At 44.7% G+C, this 20,618-nt stretch overlaps 1 protein-coding gene across 1 annotated transcript in view; it reads right to left on the minus strand.

The window, feature by feature from the left end:
- Window positions 1-20,618, minus strand: part of POLN (DNA polymerase nu) — a 268,106-nt gene that overhangs the window by 238,080 nt on the left and 9,408 nt on the right. Inside the window, exons 2-4 of the mRNA XM_040335297.1 lie at window positions 20,287-20,459; window positions 12,524-12,636; window positions 8,166-8,308 (exon numbers count right to left, since the gene is read on the minus strand). Coding sequence (XP_040191231.1) covers window positions 8,166-8,308; window positions 12,524-12,636; window positions 20,287-20,459 — 429 coding nt within the window. The remainder of the gene's footprint in view (window positions 1-8,165; window positions 8,309-12,523; window positions 12,637-20,286; window positions 20,460-20,618) is intronic.

Raw genomic sequence — 20,618 nt, forward strand, 5'->3', positions numbered from 1 at the left:
AACCAGTGCATGTTTGAGCGGGGAAGGAAAGGTGCCGAGGAGAGGGAGAGGTTGAAGATGTGGGTTAGGAAGTTGAGGATAGAGTGGGGTGGTGGTCGCAGTGATTGAGAGGGGACAGGTAGTGAGGTGGGCTATGAAGAGGAGTTTATCAACTTCATCGGTGGTAACTGGGCAGAAGGAGGAGTGTATTGAGTGTAGTGTTGGACCTGATGTGTTGGGTAGGGGAGGAATTTGAATGCTGGATCAAAAGCGAATAGTGTTGATTTTGCTTTTGAAATGGTTGGCAATCTGTTGAGTGGTAAGCTAGTTGGTTTGTGGGGGCAGTGGGGGGGGTGAAGTAAGGAATTAAGGGTAGAAACGAGTGGACGAGGTTTGGATGAGAGGGTTTTAAATGATAGTGTTGTAGTAGTTTTTTTTAGCCGTGTGGAGGCAGGAGTTGTATTTGAGAAGGGCCTGGTTCTGCGTGTAGAAAGAGGAGCAAGAACGTCTAGGGAGGATGACAATGGGGTTGATTTACAAAAGGCAAAACCACTTTGCACTACAAGTGCACTTGGAAGTGCAGTCGCTGTAGATATGAGTAGAAGATCTGAAATGAGGGGAAGCTCTGCTGATTTTATCATCCAATCATGTACAAGCAAAAATCCTGTTTTTTTTTCCTTGCATGTCCCCTTCAGATCTACAGCGACTGCACTTCCAAGTGCACTTGTAGTGCAAAGTGGATTTGCCTTTAGTAAATGAACCCCAATGTGTTGTTGTAGATGGAAGTGGTTAGGTCTGGGCAGGACAGGGGTGCGATTTTGTCGTAAAGGCCATCAGTAGCAGAGTGAAGAAGGGAAGGGTTGAGGTTGCTAAGGTTTCTGCGGGTAGTGGTTTGTGGGTTGGCAGCATGGAAGGTAGGAGACAAGGAGAGTGTGAAACGGATAAGGTTGTGATCAGAATGAAGAAAAGGGGGTGTTAGAGAGGTTGCAGGGAGTGCAGCGATGGGAGAATATGAGGTTGCCATTGGAGTGAGTGGTGGTTTGTGTCCATTGTGTTAGGGTTGAAAGAGGAGATTCGGTTGAGTAGTTGTGAAGTAGTTGCAATATTAAAGTGGAGTTCCACCCATAAATATAACATTACATCAGTAGTTTTAAAAAAATGTCATTAGTCCTTTCCGAAAAAAAAAAAATTTTTTAGATGCTTTCAAAGTGTTGTTGCTAGGCAGAATAGTTAATCTTCCGACTTCCTGCACCTAGGTGCTTAATGCTTCCTAACCTACACCGCACAGACTCCTGGGAATGTAGTGGGTGTAACTTTCCAGGAGTCTGTGCACTCCCCAGTCTCAAAGAATCATGTGACTTGGACAGCACAGGTGCTGAAACCTGATCTGACACTGCTTGTGCAGCACTGAGCATGTGCGAGAGATCTGCAAGGCTGAAATGCAGGAAGTCATACAGTCTGGCTTCATGATGCCCACACTTAAGATGGCCCCAGTCAATTTCTATTTTATAAAGTGTCTAAATGCTGTAACAACCTAACAAAACGGACCTTAGTTTACAGACTAACTTTACTAGAATACATTAAGCTTGTGTATTACAGGGGTATTTATATTTAAAAAGTGAAATTGTGGCCGGAACTCCGCTTTAACATTGATTGGAATGTTAAAGTCACCTAGGATGATGGCAGGCACTTCAGACGAGAGAAAATAAGGTAGTCATGCAGAGAAGTCATCCAGAAAGCATGTCACTGATCCAGGAGGCCGATAAATGACTGCGACCCTCAGACAAGCTAGAGAGAAAGGGCGAATACAAGGGGAAAATAGGATTTTTATAACAGCTTACCTGTAAAATCCTTTTCTTGAAGTACATCACGGGACACAGAGAAGCATAGTAATTACTATGTGGGTTATAGAGAGTACCTTCAGGTGTGGACACTGGCACGCCCTTAAGGCAAGAAGTTCCCTCCCCTATATAACCCCTCCCATACCGGGAGTGCCTCAGTTTTGTAGCAAGCAATAAGTGTCCCAAATACCCCAAAAAGAGGGGCGGGTGCTCTGTGTCCCGTGATGTACTTCAAGAAAAGGATTTTACAGGTAAGCTGTTATAAAAATCCTATTTTCTTTATCGTACATCACGGGACACAGAGAAGCATAGTAATTACTATGTGGGACGTCCTAAAGCAATGCTATGAGGGGAGGGAGACCCCAAGAAATAAGCCGGGCGGCATCAGACATGAGGAATCAAACTGCAGCCTGCAGCACACTGCGCCCAAAGGCGCTCTCCTCATTCTTTCTTATGTCCAATTGATAAAACTTAGTGAAAGTATGGACAGACGACCATGTCGCGGCCTTGCAGACTTGAGCCATGGAGGCTTGATGATGCACTGCCCAGGAAGTACCCACCGCTCTAGTGGAATGTGCTTTAACCTTAAACGGGGGAACCTTTCCCCTCAAGCCATAGGCTTGAGTAATGACCTGCCGAATCCATTTGGAGATAGTGGACTTCGACGCTGCCTGCCCACATCTGGGACCTTCTGGCAGGATAAACAATGTATCAGTTTTCCGGACCTGAGCAGTAGCCTTAAGATAGATCTTAACTGCTCTTAATACGTCTAGCGTATGTAAAGACTTCTCCCTTGCAGAACTAGGTTCTGAGAAAAAAGACGGGAGAACAAGATCCTGATTCAAATGAAATTTTGAAACAACTTTAGGTAGGAAAGCCGGGTGGGGCCGTAGGACCACTCTATCCTTATGAAATATAAGGTACGGTTCCTTACAAGACAAGGCCGCCAACTCCGAAACCCTCCTGGCGGAGGTTATGGCTACCAAAAATATCACCTTCCTGGTCAGAAGGACCAAAGGAATATGAGCCAAGGGCTCAAATGGTTGTTTCTGTAAGACAGAAAGGACCAGATTCAGATCCCATGGACACAAGGGAATCTTGACTGGTGGACTAAGCCGGATCACACCTTGCAAAAAGGTTTTGATCAGGGAATGTGTAGCTAGTGGCCTTTGGAAAAAAATCGATAAGGCCGAGATCTGGCCCTTAATGGTGCTTAGGGCCAACTTCATGTCTGCCCCTAACTGCAGAAACTCCAGAATTCTGCCAATGAGATACCTCCGGGGATGCCAACCCCTGGTCTCGCACCAGGCCACATAAGATTTCCAAACTCGGTAATAGATAAGTCTGGATGCCGGTTTTCTGGCATTAATCAAAGTAGATGCCACCGCATTAGAGAGACCCCTTTTCTTTAAGATATGGGACTCAATAGCCAAACCGTCAAATTGAGAGACGGTAAGGAAGGATGGAATATTGGCCCCTGGGACAATAGGTCCGGCCGAAGCGGAAGGGACCACGGTTGCCCCACGGACATCCTTACAATGTCCGCGAACCAGGCCCTTCTGGGCCACGCTGGAGCCACCAGAATCACTGGTCTTCCTTCCGACTTTACCCTGCGAAGAAGACGGGGTAATAATTGCAGCGGAGGAAACGCATACATTAGGGAGAACTGGTCCCATGGGAACACCAGTGCATCCGTGCCGTAAGCAAGTGGATCCCTTGTCCGGGACAGAAAGTTGCCCACCCTTGCATTGAACCTCGATGCAAAGAGATCGACATCTGGTGTTCCCCACCTCTGACAAATGCTCTGGAAGATGTCGGGGTGAAGAGTCCATTCCCCTGGAAGCACCTGTTGGCGGCTTAGATAGTCTGCTCGCCAATTGTCTATTCCCGGAATGAACACTGCAGATATGCATGGGACATATTTCTCTGCCCAGGTCAGGATTCGATTCACCTCTCTTTGGGCTGCACGACTTCTTGTGCCCCCCTGGTGATTTATGTATGCCACGGCAGTGACATTGTCTGATTGAACCCTGACCGGAAGACCCTTCAACCTGTCTGACCAAGCTGACAGGGCTAGATAGACTGCTCGAATTTCCAGCAGATTTATGGGTAGAGACCTCTCGGAGGTTGACCATTTCCCCTGGAGAGACAAACCTCCCAGGACTGCACCCCAGCCTAGCAGACTGGCGTTCGTGGTCACAACCTGCCATGTCACGGGAACAAAGGACTTCCCCTTTAGCAGGTTCCGAGGAACCAGCCACCAACAAAGGCTCTGCCGGACTGACCAGGAGAGAGACATAGGGAGATCCAAGGCTTGAACCTTTTTGTTCCAAGCGGACAGAATGGCATGTTGAAGCTCCCTTGAGTGGAACTGCGCAAATGGAACGGCCTCGAACGAGGCTACCATCTTTCCCAGTAACCTCATACAGAGGCGAATGGGAGGCTGACGCTTTGCTTTGACTAGTTGAACTAGTTCTCTTAAAGCCTCGAACTTCCTTTGGGGCAGGAAGACCCTTTTTAGCTTTGTGTCTATGAGTAGACCCACATATTCGAGCCTTTGCACAGGCATTAAGGCTGACTTGTCCAGGTTGAGAACCCAACCCATGGATTCCAGAAATTTTACGGTTCTGTGTACCGCTGAGTTTAGATCGGCCACTGACCGGTCTACTACCAATAGGTCGTCTAGATAGGCTACTATGGATATGCCTTGAGACCTTAGATAGGCTAACAGTGGAGCCAATACTTTCATGAAAACACGAGGAGCGGTGGCCAGACCAAAAGGTAAGGCCACGAACTGGAAGTGGCGCTGATTTACCGCGAAGCGAAGCAGCTTCTGATGGTCGAGAAAGATAGGAACGTGCAAGTATGCGTCCTTTATATCGATGGACGCTAGTAGTTCCCCTCCTTGCAGGGAGGCCACCACTGACCTGATCGATTCCATCCGGAATGATTGGACCTTTAGGAACTTGTTTAAGGCCTTGAGGTCCAGGATGGGTCTTACATCCCCGTTTGGTTTGGGGACGGTGAAGAGATTGGAATAAAACCCCAAACCTTATTCTTCCACTGGCAGTTCTCTGATTACCCCTTGGGATAACAGATGATCTAAGGCCAATGCTAAGGACCTTCTTTTGCCGAGGTCCTTTGGGACGTTCGAGGTTAAGAAGCGCGGTGGAGGAAATTCGCTCAACTCCAGCTTGTAGCCCCCGGAGACCGTAGAGAGGACCCACCTGTCTTGGATCCTGGCTAGCCAAGCCTCCGCAAACAGCTGAAGCCTTCCCCCCACCCGGCTGAGTGGGGGAGAACCTTCATAATGCTGACTTGGTTGCTGGCTTGGCCTGTGGCTTACGGTTCCAAGGCTTTTTGGAAGCCTGAGGCTGGCCCTGTGGCTTCCCACCTGCATTGAATTGTCCAGGAGGCCGTCGGAACTGCCTGGTACTGGAAGTACTAGGGATAGGAGAGGAGGATCTCTTAAAGGCGGGGGAACCCCTAAACCTTTTCTTTACTGGCAACAGTGTACTTTTGCCACTGGAAATTTTCTGAATATAAGCATCCAGATCTTCCCCAAACAAACGCTCTCCATGAAAGGGAAACCCCGCCAGTAATTTTTTACACGGGGCTTCAGCAGACCAGTTCTTCAGCCAGAGTAACCTGCGCATATGAACTAGCGAGAGAGTGAGACGTGAGGACTGCTGAATGGAGTCCTTAATAGCATCTATGGCAAAACATAATGCTCTGGGGAACTCAGCCAAATTCTGGGCCTGTTGTGCCGGCAATTCCTTTAAGACCCCTTTAAACTGGTCTTTCAAAGCCTGGCAAATCCCAAAAGCCGCAATTGCAGGCTGGGTTATTCCTCTCGCCGAAGCAAAAGAGGTTTTTAATAAAGTCTCTAATCTCTTGTCTGTCGGATCTTTGAATACCAGAACGTTGTCTACTGGACAGGTCAAAGATTTGTTTACGCAGGACACAGCTGCGTCAACCTTGGGGATGCCCCATTTTTTAGTGAATTGTTCCTCCATGGGGTATAAAACCGAAAACTTCTTAGGAGGAAGAAAATATCTATCTGGATGTTCCCAATCCTTGTAGATAAGCCCTTCCAGCAGGGGGTGAACCGGGAAGGAATAATTAGCTTGAGGAGCTTTTAAGGAGCCTAAAGACGAGACTGCACTTGAAGCTGGCTCTGAAAGTGGCAACTTGAAGGCCGAACGGACCATCTCAGTGAGGCACTGGACCAACAATTTTTCGGATTGCGACGCCGAAAAGGGTTCTCCCAAAGTGGAATCCTCAGAGTCCACTACTTCCAGCTGACCTTCTGCCAGATCTCCAGAGGGTAAATCAACCTCTTCTGAGGATGCATGCCCCAAATCGAGGGACTCCTCAGAGGGAGAGGGGGACCTTGTGCGTTTTTCCCTTGAGAGAGAGGATGCAATCAAGGTCGCTAATCTCTGCTCCAGACCCCCCATAGCTGAGGCCAGAGCCTCCTGTGTCACAAAAACTGGAGCAGGTGGGACAAGGGCAGAACAGGCATCTGACAGCCCTGATGGTTCACCCTGGGCCTCCTTCAATTTTTCAGGAGAGGAAGCAGCCGCAGGAGCATGCCCGAGATCCTCTGAGCCAGATGGCGATCCCTTTGCTTTTTTGCTTCTAGTCCCTGAGCCTTTAGCCATGATAAAGCTGAGGTACTCACAATAGTTGCAACTACTTGCGAACCTATAGACCAGCACTGACGCTGCTATTTGATGGTTGGCAAGGTGCAGAGCCCACTATGCGCCTTAAGCAGATGTCACTGTCCACCACCAGTACTAAATACTGAAAGTATGTGCACAAGATCTCTGTGTCCACTGTCAGCCAGAACCAGTTAGGTGGACTGGAGCATATAAGGACTAGGTGTAATCACCTGACCTGCTCTGTCCTGTAATCTCAAGTCTCATAGAGAACAGCTGAGATAGACCCCCTGCGCGCGCATGCGCGCGCCGCTGTTAGGCGTGCACCACGAGGCTACGCGCGCACATGTAGCCGCGCACATGTCGTCACACGCATCTCCCGGAGCACGCCGCGCACATTCGTGCGCACTGAAGCAGCGTACAAAAAATTAATTTGTGCGCGCGCGTGCGCCTAAGACACATCAATGTCGCGCGCGCATGACGCTACGCGCTCATGCATGAGGATGGAACACCACAGCTCCATGTGAGGACCAGGTAAGCCAAGTGAAGCCAAACATTTTGGACAACTTTTTTCTGCTTTAACCTGCACAGGAGGGGCTAACTACCTGACTAGAGATACCCCTCCTCCCCACAACACACAGGACCATATAGGAGAAGCACAGACAGATAGCTTTAGGCAAACATAATGGCTCAAATAAAGGAAGGTTACTCCTAGGACCAAGTCCTGAAGCACCTTCACTTACCTGATCCAACGCTGCAGGACTCTGCAAAAACAGACAGTCCAATCTTCACCCATCACGGAGAGCAGCGTCTATAGACCTTCAGGGACCGGGGTCCATGGACAGGAAAACACCACACCCCTGGACCCATATCGCACCCTGTCAGTAAACTTTTGGTATTAGGAAATTGACCAAAGTACTGAATAACCAGGATCCAGCTCTCAAAGAGAAGCATTACAGGCCAAACCCCGTTCTTCTTAACCGGGGCCCGGGTACCGTCCACTTTGGCTCAGAAGCACTTTGGACGGATCCGGATTTCATGGAGGCTTTTTACATCCAATATGGATCCCTCCAGTGGAGCTCCTTGGAGCACATGTTCACTCGTGACCAACACCTTAGACACTGGCAAAAAACTGAGGCACTCCCGGTATGGGAGGGGTTATATAGGGGAGGGAACTTCTTGCCTTAAGGGCGTGCCAGTGTCCACACCTGAAGGTACTCTCTATAACCCACATAGTAATTACTATGCTTCTCTGTGTCCCGTGATGTACGATAAAGAAAGAGAGGGAGGTGTGGGAAGAACCTGGAAGGTGCATTGTGGGGAGAGGAGAAGTCCGACACGGCCTTCTTTTCGTTCACTGGGTTTCGTCCATTGCTAGGACCACTCCTGCATTCTAGCAACCAATCAGTTAACTGGGGCAGCTCCCATCCTCTGTCTATCACTGTGCTGCCCTTCAGATGTCAGCTTAAGAAAAATGGTGACGTGTTCAATACTTATATTACCCGCTGCATTTGCGTTCTGGAGGGGTAATCACACAAATGAGATGTATGTTAACACATGTTTAAATGCATAAAAAAAAAAAAAAATAGAAAGGAACACATTTTTACAGAATTAAATGTGCATAGACCTTACTGGGCTAAATTATAGTACAGTTAACTTCAGGTAAAATGCTGAATATACAAACTTGGGTATCTGAAGGACTCTCAGTGTTTCTTGCGTCTGTCTTGTCACAATACTTTTTCACTAAATCTTCAAATGTTGGATTACTCTCAGCTGGGTTTAAAAGCCACGCGGCTATTCTTGGGTCTAATACGATGCTCTCAAGAACTAAAAAAACAAAATTGATAATTACGTCATTCATATGTAACAGATTTTTCAATGTACCGTGTTTCCCCGAAAGTAAGACCTACCCCGAAAATAAGACCTAGCGTTATTTTCCAGGAGGGCTGCAATATAAGCCCTACCCCGAAAATAAGCCCTAGTTCAGAATGCTTGTAAAATCCTATAATCCGCTCTATTACAGTATTATATAATGTACAATGTGTGTGTTTCTGTAATATAATTGTGGGGAAGAGAGCTCTGGCGGGTCACAGAAGCGCAGAGCGGCCATATAACGAAGGTATTTGGCACAATTTTTTTACAGAAACGCACACATTGTACATTATGTAATACTGTAATAGAGTGGATTATAGGATTTTACAAGCATGTTAACTCAGTTCACACTGGGGATTCCTGACAGGCAGGGAGGGAGAGGGGGAGAGAAGACAGCACATTACATGGTAAGACCTACCCCAAAAATAAGCCCTACCATGTCTTTTGTTGCCAAAATTAATATAAGACCCGGGCTTATTTTCGGGGAAACACGGTATGCCAATAAAAGTACTGTATTTGGGTATAATGCACACAACTCTTATTATCTAATCAAAAGGTGTTTACATTTATAAATAATTCAGGTGAGGCCAATTTAGGCAGCAACAACTGATAACACAGAAAGCTCAAGCTTTCAATCAATGCAATAGAATACCTTCCAAAAGGTACACTGGCAACCTGGGCAATGGCACCAGTTGCGCTTGCGTTCTGCCAGTATGGTTCTTCGGCTATTTACTCAGAGCTGATGATGGGAGAGCGGACTGCTCACCCAGCTTCTCCGCTCATTGAGTTCTCAGCTGCACTGTGTATTACTGTATCACTGTCATTAAATGCACAGCAGACTCCCATCGCCGTCTGAGGAGATCCCTTCTTGGGATAGTGACCTGAAGACACGTGGCGAGAGCCAGAGCATACATGGAACATGGAGCATAGAGTCCCAAACTGTGAGAGAGCAAGTGAGTGCCATAGATCCCAATCCCCAGCAATGCTGCTACTGATCTCATCACCCAACCCCCCCCCCCCCAGCACTGCCACTTAAAAAAGAGTAATTGTATAAAACCTGCCAGATAAGGCTAGATAAATGCTAACAAGTGGGCCTCCCTTCTAATGCCGCGTACACACGATCACTTTTTGTGATGAAAAAAAATTTCATTTTTTATCATGAAAAAAATGAAATTTTTCCAACTTCATCATTAAAAATGATGTTACCCACACACCAACGTTTTTGAAAAATGATGAACAAAGCGACGGCACTCTAAAGGGGAAGTTCTATTCGCCTTGAGGCTGCTTTTAGCTGGTTACTTGTTAGTAAAAGACGATTCGTGCTTTTTTGTCTGTTACAGCGTGATGAATGTGCTTACTCCATTATGAATGGTAGTTTTACCTCCCGTCTCATAACTTGCTTCTGGGCATGTGCGGGTTTAAAACGTTGTTTTTGCCCACACACGATAATTTTTTACGACACAAAAAATGACATTTTAAAAAATGATATAAAAAATTGAAGCATGTTCGACCTTTTTTTTGGTCGTTTTTCAGAAGACAAAAAATGATGTTTAGCCCACACACAATGATTTTAAATGACGTTTTTAAAAATGTAATTTTTTTTTCATCACAAAAAGTGATCGTGCGTGCGGGGCATGAGGTAAGCTTTGATTATAGCAGCGAACATCAACTCTGTGATCCCTTCATTACTGTAGGAGGGAGAAAATCCCATGAAGGAGCTTGGTAATCCGGGTTCTCTGTTCTATTCTGTGCCTCGACTTCAAGAACACCCTCAGTCCCTTTGATACACCTGGTTGAATTAAAGTTACTGCAAACACTAATAAGAACACGAGTATAGGATACCTTTTAACTTGGTTGTAAATCAGTACCAGGAAATAGACACAAGACCGGTTAGTGGTCAATGAACGCAATGTATTGATATGGATTAGAATAAATGGTGGTCCGATGAACACACAGAAGGTAGGTTCAGACATAATCTGCTAGACAGTATAATCACTATGCCAAGATAAGTTAGAATAGAGGTCTGTACCACTAGACTTGTTTAAACACAATAGTCAGCAATAAACAGTGCATATAAGCTTTAACTGCAATGTGAATAATACTAAAACTAATCTAAAATGCAAGGATATGGTGCAATGTCCCCTGAGAGGTACATCTTAACATAAGCAATGGGTAAAGGTCTCTGTGTAGCAGCTGTAAAGGAACAGTCTTTATTCCTATCTCTTCAGCCAGCTAGCATTGAGGCCCAGTTGTACCTTGACTGGCCCATAGTGCCAGTCAAGCCTCCAGTCAGCAATAAGGCTACTAGATGGCTGTATGATCAGTCCCTTAACTGTTTGCCGACCAGCCGACGCAGTTATACGGCGGCAGGTCGTCTATGCTGGGTGAGAGCACGTAGCTATACATCATCTCGCCGAGCAGCCAATAGGAGCGCGCACCCCGTTCGCCGCCGACGCGCGTGCCCGGTGCCCGGTGGTGTAAACACACAGTTCCCGGCCCTGTCAGGGGGGGGAAATGACCCATCGTCTTTTCATACAATGTATGAACAGCGATTTGTCATTTCCCCATGTCAGTCCACCCCCCCTTCAGTTAGAACACACCCAGGGAACATGATTAACCCCTTCCTCGCCCCCTAGTGTTAACCCCTTCACTGCCAGTGGCATTTTTATTGTAATCAATGCATTTTTTTCAGCACTGATCGCTATAAAAATGCAAATGGTCCCAAAAATGTGTCAAAAATGTCCGCCATAATGTCGCAGTACCGATAAAAATCGTTGATCGCCGCCATTACTAGTAAAAAAAAAAATATTAAGAAAAATGCCATAAAACTATCCCCTATTTTGTAAACGCTATAACTTTTGCGCAAACCAATCAATAAACGCTTATTGCGATTTTTTTTTTTTACGAAAAATATGTAGACGAATACAAGGAGAATTTTTTTTTTTTTATATATATATATTTTTGGGGGATATTTATTATAGCAAAAAGTAAAAAATATTATTTTCTTTCAAAATTGTCGCTCTATTTTTGTTTATAGCGCAAAAACTAAAAACTGCAGAAGTAATAAAATAACACCAAAAGAAAGCTCTATTTGTGGGAAAAAAAGGACGCCAATTTTGTTTGGGAGCCACGTCGCACGACCGCGCAATTGTCGGTTAAAGCGACGCAGTGCCGAATCACAAAACGTGGCCTGGTCTTTGACCAGCAATATGGTCCGGGGGTTAAGTGGTTAAGGGCTCAGTCCCTCTAGCAGTAGATAATAAATATCCACACCAGTCCCAGCAATTTTACAGCTTACCATGTGGTCACACACAGTGATCAGTCCACTCCCTGCTCGGCACCCAGATGACTGTTTGTGCATCTGGACTCCGGATCCTACTCAGGCTACAGTTATGCAGTAGTGATGGTGCACACTGAACAGTGATGTGCACTCTCTGGGCTCCCTCATGGCAAGAAGAAGCTGTGTCCTCTACATCCTGAGAAAATGCAGCTCTTTCCCTAAACTATTACTGTCCCTCTGGGATCTGTAGTCCAATGGTCCATAAGAGTTCATAGCATGGCTCCCTTTCTGAACTTTAATTCCTACATTCCATTGTGGCCAGCAAAGAGGTCTCTTGAATTTTTTAGGCATGTCTGCTCCCCCTACTGGCTGGAGGCAGGCAATGTTGCTAGGTTTAGCATGAACAGTTTAGTGGGCAAATAGAGAGCAGCACAGTGTCTTTCTCACTATCATCCCTCGCCAAGCACCTGGCTGAAAACTCTTAAAAAAAATTTTTTTTTTAAATGGATGGCTTCCCCATATTTGACCCTTTGAATGCCCAGAACCTGCCTTTAGTTTAAAAGGGGAGGTAGAAAAAATGCTGTCAGGGGACTACTTTTTTTCTACTACACACATTGCTTCTCTGAGACTAATTTTCCATCTGTGTTATTACAAGTGGAGGAGAGTTTATTTATTTATCATAGAGGTCTTGCTTCGTATAATACAAAGTGCTATGCACATGTGCTTTCAAGATTTAAACTTCTGCTATTACATAATATTATAACAAATCATCATAAATTCTCAGTGTATAAAGCATCCACTTGACATCAAAGTAAAGCAATTAGTAAATGGTTAAAAGCCATAGTGCAAAATATCTGTACAATTAAAAAAAATGTTTTAACTCATTGTACCTTTTTTCCAGCTGATGATTTTCCTGAAGACTGGGGCAACGGATCGGAGGAAATCTTTTGCATTGAAGCAAATCCCTGGCATTTTCCTTTGGAACAGAAATGGAAGCAATTTTCTGTGAAATGAAAACACAATCAGACATGGTTCTGTGAGCAAGGCATCATTTAATGAGGCAGTGAATTATGCATACCTCTGCATTTTTATAACTGCATAATTATAAATATGTCATACCATCAGAATATGTAAAGCTCTTCAAGTAGTAGTATTGAAACAAGTTGCATGTTGGGTATCTGCAGTTTATCAGCAACATGAAAGGGGTTTCAGGTGAGACAATGGGGGTTAATTACGAAAGGCAAATCCACTTTCCACTACAAGTGCACTGCAAGTGTAGTCGCTGTAAATCGACTAGGGGAACATGCAAGAAAAATCAAAAACATAATTTTAGCTTGCACGTGATGGGATGATAAAATCAGCCGAGTTTCCCCTCATTTCAGATCTACCCCTCAGATCTACAGTGACTGCACTTCCAAGTGCACTTGTAGTGCAAAGTGGATTTGCCTTTTCGTAAATAACCCCCAATGAATCAGGTCAGATGATGGATTCATTGATGGTGGATTTGAAGATTGGAGCTTTGTTTAGAGCACACTGAAGCTTGCCCTGTGGTCAGGTTAAAGCAGTATTAAACCCAAAAGCAAACAATTATATTGCAGATTACAAATACTTTGGTTTGGTGGCTACATTCATTTAAATTTGTTGGCTTTATTTTTCCTTTTTGCCACCTGGTGATTCTGCCAGTAAGTCTGTTGTTTTTCAAAAGAACAAGTTTTCTTGCAGATGTAGTTAGGGATGAGACAAATCATTTGCCACTGACTGGGGTTCTTACAATGTTCAGCTTTTATTTATTGATGTAATATCTTTACCCCAAAAGGAAAACACATGTTTGCTGTAAGGCAGGGGTGCCCAACCTTTTGAAGAGCAAGGGCTACTTGGTAACCGGTCGCGGGCCACAATGAACGGAGGGGGTAGATGACAGCCAACTCGGCTCTATAGAGCCCACTATACTCTCAGCACACCAAACTCGCAGGTAACAGAAGTCTATGTCTCAGTGCAGGTAACCCACAGGTGCACTTCTCTGCACCTGTGGATCAGTTTGAAGGCAGCCCAGTAATCGCTGCAGAACAGATATGCCCATATATACACTGTGATATCAGTAATAAACTTACCTTTAATACCAGTATTTTATTTTATTTCATCCCAGAGCAGGAGGTCACTGGCCACATCAGAGGGCTTCACAAGCCACATGCACCCCCCAGGCCACTGGTTGGGCACCCCTGCTGTAAGGCCTTGTTCACACCTATGCAGGTTGCAGTTAATGCATATTTCAGGTGCATTTTGTGTTTTTCAATACACATTTTTAATCCACTGAAGTCTATGGAACCAAAAACACAACCTGCTGGTCCCTGGCCCTTTCCATAAAATGCACAGATGTGAATGTGACCCAGAGGAAACCATGTTAAATTGACTGTAGTGTGTTTCTGCAAAACAGAAAATGCACAAAAAAATGCATAGGTGTGAACTGGGCCTTATAACGTGTTAGCTGGAGTTTGGCTTCAATTTGTTAGTGTATCTAAATCTGGTAATAAATCTAACACCCCCTCCCCTGAGATTAACAATTCTGCTGTCCAAAAGGTACCCCCCTATTTTCCTTCATCCAGATTGGGTAAATCTACTATGATTTGTGTGTTACTGGCTGGACCACCAGGTAAAAAAAAGGAGGGGGAAAAAGCCACAAAAAAGGAAACAAATACAGCCACCACATCTAATAATTGGTAAGCTGCAATATATTACATTTTTGGTTTTGGGTTTAGTATTGCTTTAACCTCCCTGGCAGTATGATTATTTCAGATTTTAGGTGCTGAAAGCGGTACCATTATTTTGCATGGAAATTTGGCGTTTTCTATTGTAGGCCTGTAATTCTTAGGAATAACTCACTTAAATCTGACCAAACAAGAGTCTAGTAGACATCCCAAGTATGATAAAGTTTGAAACACAAAATCATAATATATTATTATTTGTTATAATTATTTATTATAATTCTAATAAAAATTATTCAATAATGTAATCAAATCAAAATCACTGAAATTTTCCCAGTTGTCGAATTGTCGCTGTTATTACTTTCAGTGTTTGATGACGAATTTGCCCACAAATCGCTATCGCTCAATTCTGCAAATGGTTCTAATTTATTATCGCTGTTTTCTAGCTGGTCTTAAACCACTTTTGACATAAAGGGACACTTTTTGGTTGCTATGGACAATCTCCAGTTTCCAAGCAGAAAAATAGGATTTTTTGTACTCACCGTAAAATCTTTTTCTCTGACGTCCATGGATGGACACAGTTCCTTAAATCTTGACAAGTGGGTTATGTTCCCTGTTTACAGGAGAGGACTAGGCAGAAACATGTTAGATAATTAAATACATGTTACTTTAACAGAGTTGAACAGCCCCACCCAGGGGGTGGTCCCTCCAGACATAACCCTCCTCCCTGCAGTATGCATCCTCAGTTCGTAGCAAGCAGTACAAACCTAAAAAGGAGGGGTGGGTGCTGTGTCCATCCATGGACGTCAGAGAAAAGGATTTTACGGCGAGTACATAAAATCCTATTTTCTCTTATCGTCCATGGACGGACACAGCTCCTTAAATCTTGACAAGTGGGACGTCCCCAAGCAGTGTCAAAAACGAGGGGTGGGAACAGTATCAGTAAAACCAATTTTAACTTCACCCCAAAACAAGCAAAGCTCCTCAACAGAGGAGGTGCAACAGTAAACAGCCGCCTGCAAAACCTAGCGGCCGAAAGAAGCGTCAGATAATGCAATCACAGCAACCATGTAAAATCTGGAAAAAAGTGTGAACGGACGACCAAGTCGCCGCCCGCACACCTGTGAGACAGAAAGTGCCGTGACCGGAAAAAGGGGCGCCCGCCCCCTATAGATCATTCCCAAGGGGATAGCAGGGAGAGGGGCTGCCTTGTACCCCCCTCACATCTGCACTCTGGCAATAAAGGATTGCAGGACTACTGACAAAGTGTCTGTGGGAATCCCAGGTAAAGATTTAAGGTGCTGTGTCCATCCATGGACGATAAGAGAAACAGTATTTTTAATATAAAACTACATGCAGGATACTGGGCAGACCACTAGGGACAAAGGGGATGTGTATTTATTTCATACAGTACTGTAATCTGTAAGATTACAGTATACTGTATGTATTGTGTGTTTTTACTTTTTTGAATTTGGCGCCGATCTCCGCCCCCCGTGCATCGCGGCACATGGGCACTGTGTGAATCGAGCGAGGAGACAGCTCACACACACACACACACACACAGCAGGAGACATCGCAGGATCCAGGGGACAAGGTAAGTAACTCTCCCTGTATCCTGCGATGCGATCCCGAGTCTGGCTCGGGGTTACCGCTAATGGTACTGAAATTTCACTCTGAGCCAGACTCGGGAATACTGCTAGGCAGGTTAAAGCAAACCTCAGGCTCCTTCAGAAAAAAAAGGAAGTCAGCAGCTACCAATGCTGACTTCAAAGCCGGTTCCCTACAACACATGCGCAAAGCGAGCTGCGTTTTGTGAATGGCCCAGCAGCGGGGGAGGCCGAACTTCCAGATGAGTTTGCCGGGGGGAAGTCAGCTGGAAACGGGAGCGTGTACCTGTCCAAACCAGGTACCTGCTCCCCCTCCCCCAAAATGTGCCAAATGTGGAAGCAGAGGGGGAGAGGAGTCAAATAAGCGGAGCTTCACTTTAAGTAAATTATAACATTGTTGCAGTCTCTCTGTGTCTCCTATAAAACATCAGCAGTGTCAAATGTGTTCTGTAAGGGCAAGTCCCTTGTACTGTTCCCCAATCTACTCCGCAACATGACAGCTCTTTTGTAACACAGCAGCTCTGTTCTGTAATGTGATCATCTAGTATTACAGAAAATAAAAATGGGTTTCAGATAATGTTTCAGGTACAAACTCAACAAACCATGTAGACTTGCGAGTAGGATTTAGGTGATTACATGCAGAATCTGGTCACACAAAAAACATATGCCCTCTGTAATTATAACAAATTTCTCTTACCTTATAATCCACTTTTTTTTCCTTTATGAAAGCAAAAAAGATAGTATTGTTCCTCAATCTGTGGAGGCCATTTTTATCTTGCCCAAAATTCCCCTTGACTGCTTGTGTAAAGCAACTCAGCTTGTATGTGGATCCTTAGGCCCCTTTCACACGGACGGATAGAATGGTGCTTTTAGCTGCGGATTCTACCGCAGCTAAAAGCACACACCACTTTCCTATGGCCCCCTTCACACACTGTGTTTAGCTGCAGTTTTGTTACCTGCAGTTTGGTGCAGAGAGAAAAAATAGAATTGACTGCATCCAGGAGCGATTTGGCACAGCTATCTTCACATAACCGCAGGTAATCGCAGTGCACTTTGTCAGCTGCGTTTGGTATGAATCTTGAGGGGGAACTCCACGCCAAATTTTAAATTTGGTCCCCCCTTCCCAAAGCACCGTGTCCCCATGTTGATGAGGACATGGCCTCTTCCCGACAACCCTGACCGTTGGTTGTCGGGGGTTTGCGGGTGGATAGCTTATCGGAATCCGGGAGCCCCCTTTAATAAGGGGGCCCCCAGATCCCAGCCCCCCTACCCTAGGTGAATGAGCATGGGGTACATCGTACCCCTACCCATTAACCTGGAGGAATTATTTTTTTTTTTTTAAACACACTACACAGGTTTTAAAAGTCATTTATTAGGCAGCTCCGGGGGTCTTCTTCCGACTTCGGGGACTTCTTCCGATTTGGGGGTCTCTTCTTCTGCTCTCCGGTGCCTTCTCCGCTATCTTCTTGCAGCTCTTTTACTAGCGGAGGCCCGGTCTTCCGCATCATCTTTTTCCCTCTTCTTCGGTGTCCTTCTGCCGGGCTTCTCCGCTATCTTCTTGCACCTCTTTTACTAGCAGGGGCCGGTTCCTCCACGTCGTCTTCTTCCCTCTTCTTTTCTTTGATGTCTTTCCTCTTCTTTCCTGACCGACCGGGCTGCGTGCTCGGATAAGGGTCTGGTATGGATTTTGGGGGGACCCCCACGCCGTTTTTTTTGGTGTACGGGGTTCCCCTTAAAATCCATAGCAGACCTAAAGGCGTGGTATGCTCTTTTTTTATTTTAAATTTGGCGTGGAATTCCCCCTCAAGATTCATACCATACACAGTGGCTGGTATTGGCAGGGATCCAAGTCGGATCCCCGTTCAATATCATGCCGCAGCTAAACACAACCACAATCGCACTGTACAAATGCAGCTGATCTCTGTGCCTGGAGTCTTAAATTTCAGAAGAAAATAAACATGCTTTTAACTGCGGCAGAACAGCAGTCCATGTGAAAGGGGCCTAAGAGTAGAACTAACGGCAAAACTACTTTTTTTTGCCTATAGTTTTACTTTAGTTGTTGATGGTCGTTGCTTAAAGTGATTGTAAACAATCACCTTGTAAAACAGCCCATTCAGGTTAAAATAGAAATGAAAAGCAAAACATTTTTGTATAGGTATAAGAAAAACATTATAAATAACTTTTCCCCCCCCTTTTTTTTTTTAAGTGATCACATTCCCTCTGTTCTGCATAACAGCTGGGGGGGGGGGAGAAGCAGCAGCACACTGATCTTCCCAGTGAATCGCTGTGCAGTGGGGGGCCTGTCAGGATAAGTCTGATCATTGGAGGATAGCAGGCCGAGTTCCCAGCATAGCTAAAGAACTGACCACGGTGTATTCTCCTGCTTGGTATGGTCAGTTTTTTTAATAGGAAAGCAAAGGGACTGGCAGGAACACTGTTCCAGCTCGGCTGTGTTGCGCATCTTCCACCTGACTGTGGGTGTCGCTCTCACCAGGGGTCAAGGTTGGAATTGCAATGGGCCTGGATGTATTGGGTGCCTCTTGCTCAGAAACAGCTCAGTGGTGTGGTCCCTGCCGCTGTGCATTCTGGGGAGGGGTACTTAAGGGGCAGATACCGTTCTGGCGGGGTCTTCTGATCCTGACCTGGTGGCCCTACTGGCCTCAGGGAATGTGTTAGCAACCTTTTGGTCTCAGGGCCTGCTGGCCCGAGGCACCACTACTGAAAGTAGGCCCAGAATATTCTGGGGGCCTACTGGTCCAGGGATGGTCCTGTGCCGTCTTCTCTGCAGGAAGGAGCCAAATAATTGAGTATTCAATTAGAGGATGCGTCCTGACCAATATACCTCACAGTGCGGCCGGCTCAGGTGTAAGATCCTAGCACTGTGAGCTGTGTAATCTTTCTTGGAACTTTGCAAAGTGTTTGTGTAGTCACATGATCCTGTGGCAGAGGACCGTGTAACGACTCGATAGTATTCATCAAGTCTGTGGCAGTGACTGTTGAGCTAGCTTCGCATCGGCTGCTAGGCCAGTGAGAGAGGCCTATCCGGTGGTCGCCGAATACAGTGTGGGACAGTTGCCCCCTGGATCCAGGATTAAACCCGCAATCCGCAAAGCAAGGTACCTGAATCTTCACTAACCCTCTGTCCCTCTAAAGGAACTTGTTAATAAAACGTTTGAAGCAAAGGAAACCGAGTGTTGGTGTCGACATTTGTAAGTCTTCAAGAAGGACCCCTAGGACAAACATGGTGAACAGTAATGCCACATACACACAACCGTTTTTCATGACTTGAAAAATATTTTTTTTTTAAATGGTCATTAAAAACGATTGTGTGTAGGCTCCAGAGCATTTTTCATGACGTGAAAAATGGGCATTACAAATTTAGAACATGCTCTAATTCTTCGCATAATTTTTCACTTCATTTTGTGAAAAACAGTCGTGTGTAGGCTTTAACGACGTGAAAAAAATGCCCAAGTTCAGAAGCAAGTTATGAGAGGGGAGCACTCCTTCTGGTAAAACTAGCGTTTGTAATGGAGATAGCACATTCATCACACTGTAACAGACTAAAAAGCACGAAAACGCTCTCACCAAACTTTTCCTAACACAAAATCAGCAAAAGCAGCCCAAAGGGTGGCGCCATCTGAATGGAACTTCCCCTTTATAGTGCCGTTGTACGTGTTGTACTTCACCGCGCTTTGCGCAAGCATTTTTTTTCACGATCGTGTTTATGCAAGGCAGGCTTGACAAGAATCACGTCGAAAAAAACATTGTTTTTTCTAAAACATTAAAAATGGTCGTGTGTACACGGCATAAGGGAAGGCCAGACTCAAATCTAAACTAGCAGCTCCTTCGGGGGTAGTCCTACTTTTAACACTCTATTCCCCCAGAATGGTTTTGATTCCAGTGAGTGGTCCCATAAGTGTGAATTTTTCTAAGGTTTTGTTTATCTGGTTAGAATTTGGAATATACTTACACACGAGTCACTAAGGATAAGGCACTGTCTTCCAATATTTACCAGCATCTCTGAACACAATGGACAGCCGATTTGAAGGTTTACAGCTGACATCAGACTTGTGTTTATTTTCTTATTTAACGGGAAAGATTTTGCACTATATTTTCTTCCGTTTTTGTCAATTATCAGTAATAGTAGAGGTTTGAATAGTAATAACTGTTGCATCCATTATTACACAATTTGAACACATGTGGAATCAGAACAATGTGTGTGTACTCTAAACAGCCAAAGCAACATCTATTAAAAATCTTCGCACAAAACAGACCCATGTGATGTAAAAAAAAGTCTGTTGTACTTTTTTTTTTTTAATATCAGAATCATAATACATATTTTACCTTATGAAATCATTTTGAGATTGATCTGTTCTCCATGAAGCCTCATCTCCTACAGCCAGATATATGCAGGTATCTGCTCTGTCACAGCTTGCAGCATCTTTTGGATTTGTAGATTTAAGCTCATTTCCCTTTTTGAGTAACATAAAAATTCCACTCAATAATGCAGTTGGATCCTATGAGTAATGGTAAACATATTGCAGTAAAATTTTATGTTTGATGAATATTTATATATATATATATATATATATATATATATATATATATATATATATATATATATATATATATATATATATATATATATATATATATATATATATATATATATATAT

This window comes from Rana temporaria, chromosome 1, assembly GCF_905171775.1.
Source record: "Rana temporaria chromosome 1, aRanTem1.1, whole genome shotgun sequence".
NCBI classification, from domain to species: Eukaryota; Metazoa; Chordata; class Amphibia; order Anura; family Ranidae; genus Rana; species Rana temporaria.